This window comes from Elephantulus edwardii, unplaced genomic scaffold (assembly GCF_000299155.1).
Source record: "Elephantulus edwardii isolate Elephantulus edwardi_28Jun2011 unplaced genomic scaffold, EleEdw1.0 scaffold00055, whole genome shotgun sequence".
Lineage (NCBI taxonomy): Eukaryota > Metazoa > Chordata > Mammalia > Macroscelidea > Macroscelididae > Elephantulus > Elephantulus edwardii.
Window position 1 is genome coordinate 12,358,637 of NW_006399805.1, and position 6,901 is coordinate 12,365,537.

At 59.6% G+C, this 6,901-nt stretch overlaps 1 protein-coding gene across 1 annotated transcript; it reads right to left on the reverse strand.

The window, feature by feature from the left end:
• Positions 1-382: 382 nt before the first annotated feature.
• FAM131B (family with sequence similarity 131, member B) lies at positions 383-6,833 on the reverse strand. The gene is made up of 7 exons (XM_006887176.1): positions 6,806-6,833; positions 4,826-4,935; positions 4,309-4,344; positions 3,434-3,527; positions 2,981-3,178; positions 1,079-1,222; positions 383-885 (listed from the first exon to the last, which is right to left on the reverse strand). Exons 1-7 carry the CDS (start codon positions 6,831-6,833, stop codon positions 383-385), a joined length of 1,113 nt encoding a protein of 370 aa, XP_006887238.1.
• Between the last annotated feature and the right edge of the window lie 68 nt (positions 6,834-6,901).

Sequence of the window (6,901 nt, forward strand, 5' to 3'; positions counted from 1 at the left end):
GATCGAGGGCAGCAGGAGGCGGCACCCACGGACCCACAGGCCTGCCTTCCAGACAGGGCCCCCGCCCCCGTGACTCTCCCGTCTGTACACGCCAGGCCGCACGCTGAGATCCTCCCACAGGGACACAGCCCACCCAGCGGGGCTGCAGCCAGAGACAAGGCCGGGTTTGGACAAGCAAGAGCGAGGGAGGACGGGGTGCCAGCCGCGGTCGGGGCTCCTGGAAGACTCAGCGGGCCAGATGGGGCCAGGCCCCAGGTGTGGTCACCGTCCCAGCCTGCACAGGTCACTCATGCGTGGTCCGGTCCTCAGATCCCCAGGTGCCGGAGATGCAGGCTTCGGGGACCCCCATCCTGGCCCCAGGGTGCACTGGGAGGGGTCTCCGCTAGTTGTTGGTCTCGCCTTCCTCCTCATCGAAGGACTGTACCCCTGAGGATGTGACGTCAGACACCTTGCGGCTGAGGGCAGTGGACACCTCGGGCTCCTCCCGCGGGGACAGTGACTCCAGGTCCCGGCACCCTGCGTCCTCCTCCTCCTCCGGGCCCAGCGGCCTCTTCTCCACGTCCTCCCGCTCCTCCTCCTCCTCCTCTTCCTCAGCTGGGACTCCGGCCAGGTCCACCGTGCCCCCTCCTGGGGCCCAGTCAGCGTCCAGCCCCAGCAAAGGCGGTGGCTCCTGGGTAGAGAAGCCTGAAGTGGGGTGGGGGGGGCCCATCTCGTGCAGGCTGGGCTGTGAGTCATTAAATGCTGGGCCGAGGTAGGAGCCGGTGGCCGGGGAGGCAATGAGGGACTGGTCACTGGCTTCCCAGGCATCTGAGGAGCCCAGGCAGTACATGCCCTGGGACACATAGGAGTGGGGCCAGCCATCCATGGGGGCCTGCGTCAGGGCATCTGCAAAGAGATGGGGCCCGAGAGCCAGTGTCACAGAAGCCAGGAAGTGGGGGTGAACCCCAGAACCCAGAGCAAGGAGGGCAGGGAGGCAGAGAGAGCCAGTGCTGGGGCAAGGAGATGGCGGGAGTGGGCACCCCTCTCCCCAGGAAAGCTCAGGGAGAACCCCCGGGTTGCACGTGGGAACCCCTCTCACCCTGGCTCTCCATCAGCTCCTGGTAGTTGTCGCTGTAGTTACAGCCCAGTGGCTCCTGGGTGGAGTTGACACTCAAGTCCTCACCATCCATGGAGGACCAGGCCATGAGCGTGGCCTCAGAGATGGCGAACTGTTCCATGACCCCTGAGAGAGAGGAGCGGTCACAGAGCCTGTCCCCATGAGCCTCAAACCGCACAGAGCTGCATCTTGGAACTCCGGAGGTAGGACCTTGCCTTTCGGGTGAAATATGCCCTCTGGGAGCTGTGGGGGAGCCTTGGTGGCACGGCCATCATGTGCTGGGCTCCTGCCTGAAGTCTGGGCGGTCAATCCCCCAGCTTTCCTTCTGTAACTTAGCCTCGGAAAGCGTGTGATCAGAGGGCTGACGTGAGGAGAACAGACTCACTGGCAGTTCGATTTTCAGTAAAAAGAAGCAGGTGGAAAAATAGGGCTCATTCAACCAATGTACACAACAGCCCACTCCCTCTGGTGGCGTTGTGCCTCAGGGCACGACAATCAACCAAAACGGTGTGAACCCATCACCTGCCCCTTGGGAGAAGGATGGCGTTCTCCAGTGGAGACTGTTAGCCTCGGTCGCCTGGTGGGGGTGGCTGTAACCCACACGGGTGGGTACATCTGAACATACAATCAGAAACAATCAGCAGGGTCCTTCTACAGCTTCGCCCACTACACCTGGGAAATCCCATCAGCAGTCATGCACAGACCCACTCGGAACAGCCACGTGGTATGTTCTCCGGGGCCTTGTGGCACCAGTGAACCTCTGCCCACACCCCGAAACAAGACAGGACCATGAGTAGCTCCCAGAAGGTCGGATGTCGGCACTTTCTAGAGGCATCTCCTAAGATCGGAGTTAGGGCCCCCTGAAGTTCATCTCGGGGCCATCTGAGGAGTGGCAGCTGGTCTGGAGAATGGAGACTAGGTAAGGGGTTCAGGACCAGCAGACCTTCCCAAGAGGAGAATCTTCAGTGGGTTCAGTGACGTGGAGCCTTGGAAGGTGCAGACCCCTGAGAATGGGTAGACTTGGGGGAGACCTCTCGTCAGGAACCCCGGGTAACACAGTGGTTACAGCACCCAGCTGCTAGCTAAGAGGCCAGTGGTTCACACCCAGCACGGGAGGAAGCTGGGCCAATCGGCCGCCATCAGGATTCTCAGTTTTAGAAACTCTCTGAGACAGTTCTCTGTCCTGTAGGGTCACTGTGGGCTGGAGTCCACTCTACGGCCAGCCAAGGAGTGAAGTGACCCTTGCATTGCTAGCTGCCTGTCCCTGTCCTTGGCCTGCTTACCTCTCCTTCCCACTGAGGCTTCTCATACCCACCACACACGGAAACACCTCACCTTTCCCCCTCCAGACCTACCACCGAGTGAACTTCATGGTCCCCTTGTGGGAATGTCATACCTGTCACTATATTGAGACCATTACCAGGGACTCAGCCCACCCTGAAGTCCACCCTTCATCACCCAGGACACCTCTCGTCTACTGGTTGTCTCGGACACTGAGTCCAGTAAGTGGGCTGGGACAGCACTGTGGGGTGAGGCTAGAGACATCCCCAGGCCTGGCTGCCTTCTCCACCAGAAGGATGGGGTATAGCCGAGACTCCAGAGCCCGAGGCCTCCTTCCCTTTGAGGACCAGGCAGTCTCACCAAGCAGGGAAGCCATGGGGTGGGAGACTTGGTGCCTCATTCCAGTGATCTCTCTGGAGATGGGAACACTGAGTAGAGGACACATATCAGAATAAGTCAGTGGTTGGAAGGTTTGGGGTGTTTAGGAATTGTAGGTTTGTGGTCACCACATGGAAAGGTCAACCCCATTAGGAAGGAGCACATTGGAAGGTTGGTCTCTGGTTACCCCAAAACTGTGTCCCTTGAGGCTCTGGGTGGACGTACCTGCTAGGAAACGTGCCTCCTTCTCACCATCACTGAGGTCAGAATAGGCGTCCGTGTCCCTGCGCACAGACTCATGGCTGTGCTGGGGCTGGATGGCTGGGGTCTTTCCCCAGCCCTGCCACTCGATCATATGTGCCACCCGGCCCTGCCCCATGGCAGTGGGCTTTGTCACGTGGTCCTTCATGCTTCGTGAGATCCCTGTGGGGGAGAGAGTCCCATACCAATGAGAACAGCCCACCTCACCTGCACCTGCACTTCCCGCCCATCTCGGGAGCAGCCCTCCACAGTGACAAGAAGACCCGCGTCTGAGGGCAGCCAGGACATGGAGGAAGGCTTGGTGGGAAGGACAGACGACAGACGGGCCTGGTGTATGGATGGCCTGAAGGGGCAGGGAGGCAGACAGAAGCCTCAGGGCACTTCCTGGGCTCGGGCACCCCCAGGGCAAAGGCTCACCTGAGAACGATGACTTGGCCAGGGCTCCAATGCCATAGGCATTCGAGTTTCGCTTGAGCTTCGGGAGGATAGACGTGGTGTCCTCCATGGATAGCTGGGAGGGAGGGTGGGAAGGAGGGATGAGAGCGCAGGGGGCTTATATCCTGGGAGGGTGCATGGCTCCCAGGGGGAGGAGATGAGCTAGAGCAGGGGAGAGTCCAGCAGAACCATACTCCCCAAACAACATGACGCAGAGAATGTTGGGGCACAGTGTTTTCTATGGAGGTGAAGAGTTAGTAGAGATGGGATCACACCATGTTCTATGAAGGTGGAAGGTTGGCAGGGATGCGGGTGCACTGTTGTATGAAGGTGAAGGGTTGACAGGGACTGTTGGGGGGGCATGGCTCTATGAAAGGAAGGACGGGGTTACATTGTGTTCTGTGACATTGAAGGAATTGGCGTGACTTGGGGCACACTATTCTACGAGGGTGAAGGGCTTGGCATGATTTGGAGGCACATTCTTCTAGAAAGGCAAAGGGGCTGGCATAACTTGGGGACAGACTGTATCTATGAAGGTGGCATGAACTGGGGCACCCTATGTCTGTGAAGGTGAGGAGTTTTGATAAGGGTGGGCACACTGTCTATGAAGGTGAATCGTTGGTAAAGGTGGGCACACTGTCTATGAAGGTGAGGAGTTGGAAAGGTGGGGACACTGTCTATGAAGGTAGCGGGTTGTTAAGGACTGTCAAAAGCATTCTAGGTTGGTTCTATGAAAATGAAGGGTTGGCATGAACTGGTGGCGCACTGTGTCTATGAAGGTAAAGCGTTAGTAAGGGTGGGGGCACACTGTTCTATGCAGGTAAAGGGTTGGCAGGGACTGCGTGGTCTGCACTCACATTGATGGCGTCCCAGGAGAACTCTGTCCGGGTTTGCTGCGAGGACAGAGGACAAGGGCATGGGTGTCCTGCAGTTCCCGGTGACCCCACCACCGAGAGAGCTTCATCAAGGTGTGGGAGGGCGTTATTTCCACAGAACTACTAGGATTGGGATCTTGAGTGGAATGTCTGAGGGAGATGAGGGACTAGTCTGTGACGTGTCACTGGAGTGTGTTGTCATGGAATTCAGGAGTAACTGGAAAAGGAGCCCTGTCAGGGCAGTGGTTTGCATTTGGGCATTAATAGAAAGATCAGTGGTTCAAATCCATCAGCCGCTCTGTGGGAAAGATGTCAGGGGGACTCCCATGAAGATGACACCTAGAGGAGACCTGGGGAGAGTGTGCTCTGCCAGGGGGTGTCATGAGGAAGAATTTACTCCACAAGAACCAGAGGGTCAGAAGACTAGAGGCTGGGTCTACAGACCACAAGGGCTCAGGGAGTTGCCTGGGATCTCTGGGGAGAGCCTCTGGGGGCTCACCTCTGTGGATGGCCGGTGGAGGCTGCTCCCCTGCAGGGAGCTGGTGCTGTCCATGGGGAGCTGGTCGACATCCTTGAGGCCTTTCCAGTCCACCGCGATGACCTCATTCCCTGCAAGGTGGAAGAGTGAGCCCCCACCCACCCCAGGCCCTCCAGCCCCTCAATATCAACAGCTCCATCTTCTGACCACCTGCTGCCTTTCCTGTCCTTCCTGTCCCTAGAGCTTCAGCGTGGTCATTGCGGTCCGTGGTTCGGAGGAGTAACAATGCAAAACCAAAACATTGTTTTCACTCCACCAAGCCAGGAGAAGGGTCATATGGCCTTTTGTTTGTTAAGGAGGGAGCGCCTGGTCTCACAGGAAAACAATTCTCCCTTCTGTCCGAGGATGGAGGGGGTGTTTCTTGTTCTCCCAGGAGAGCAGACCTGCCCCAGGGGAAGCTACTCCATTACTCTGTGAGATGGGAGAGGGCCTACTCTAGGGAAACCTCCCCACGTCTTGGTGAATTTGTGGGACTGGAGGATACTTGATGGGGACAGAGGCAGGAACTGGGGAGCAAGCAGTGGGGGCCAGAAGCCGAGGATCGAGCCTTCTCCACAGAGGACTGAGATGTGGAGACCCGGCGGGACCAGAGGGCAGTCTTTCTCGAGAATGGGGACCGTGGTGACAAGTGTGGTTGAAGTGGTGGCATCAGAGATAGAAAAAGACATTCTAGGCAAAGAGAAGACCAGAGACCAGAGGAGATGGGGTGTCTGAGGACTGCGGGGTCCTAGTGAGGGCCTGGGGAGAGGAGCGTCGAGGACTCACTCAGATGGGGGCTGGAGCACCCGCCCTAGTTCAGCACCAGAAGCTCTGATGAGGAGCCCAGGATCAGGGGTATCCCTGGGAAGGGCTACTTTGAGGGGATCTTGGACAAGATCCGCAGCTTGCAACCACACAGATGGTATAAGGGCCCTCCGCCCGCTTGGGGCTTCAGGAGAGGGGTCTGTCCGGAGGCTGAGGGTGCTGAGTGAGGTCAGTGGGCTCTGTGGCCTGGGAAGAGGGGACCCTGGGTGGGAGGGGAGGGGGCCGCCTGTCGTATGAAGGGAGCGCTGAGTCAGAGCCGGGGGCAGAGGAGGGGCGGCCTCGAGAAGGGGTGACAGCGGGCGGAGGGGTATCCATGGAAATAACCCGGGGCTTCGAGAAACAAGGCTTCCAGGGTTGCATTTGTTTATACAATAACACGAATTATTCCCTCAGCCTGAGGTCGCTGGAGCATGTAGGAGTGGGGAGAGTGGGGGGCTGTGAGAGGGTTGGAGTACAGTGGATGTGCAGCGAGGGGGTGGGGGTCAGGGGTGGAGAAGAGGGAGAGGCGCCGCCCGCCCTGCTCGCTCCTGTCACAGTAAACATAGGGCCTCTAGCCCGCCGACAGGTGCTGTCCGCCCGCGTGTCCCAGCCTCCGCAGGTCCCCATCCGCTCTACGACCCCCTTCCAGCCCCAGCCCCCGCCCCTGGTCCCGGCAAGTGGGGGGGGGGCTGCACAGGAACAAAGCAATCTGGGAACAGAACAGCGGGGGGTCAGAGAGGGAGATAGGTTGGTGGAAGATGAGACCCAGGGCGAGTCAGAGGCTGGGGTCTGGGGGCCTGCCCTGGGACAGCGGGCGCGGGCAGGGCAAAGCAGTGACGGTGATGTGGAGGCGGAGGATGAGGGCAGGGAAGGGGCTGGTGGGGATGCTGCAGGAGGGGTGCTGAGGGATGCTTAAAGATGCTGGAGGATGCAAAGGGATGCTGAAGGATGCTGCGGGGATGCTGGAAGGATGCTGAGAGGATGTTGGAAGGATGCTGAGAGGATGCTGCGGGTTGCTGAAGGATGGAGGAGGGATACAGGCGCCAGGTCGGCCTGCGGTTGCGGCGCGGGGCGAGGCAAGCGAGGCCGCAGGCCGGCCTGAGGGGGCACGGAGCGCGGGCGGAGACCTGGCCGCGCCGCTGCACCCGCGGTACCCACCCACGGTCCGGGAGCCGATGCAGCCCATGATCCGGGCGTCCGGGGCGCCGACGCGGGCGGGCGCGGGAGCACCGACCGCCGCCGCCCAGCCGCTCT

Coding starts and splice junctions, on each gene's coding strand:
- FAM131B (XM_006887176.1), bottom strand. CDS start 6,833: ATGGGCTGCATCGGCTCCCGGACCGTGG. Junction 4,345..4,825: donor TCCACCGGCCATCCACAGAG/GTGAGCCCCCAG, acceptor CTGTCCTCGCAG/CAAACCCGGACAGAGTTCTC. Junction 886..1,078: donor GGAGCTGATGGAGAGCCAGG/GTGAGAGGGGTT, acceptor ATCTCTTTGCAG/ATGCCCTGACGCAGGCCCCC.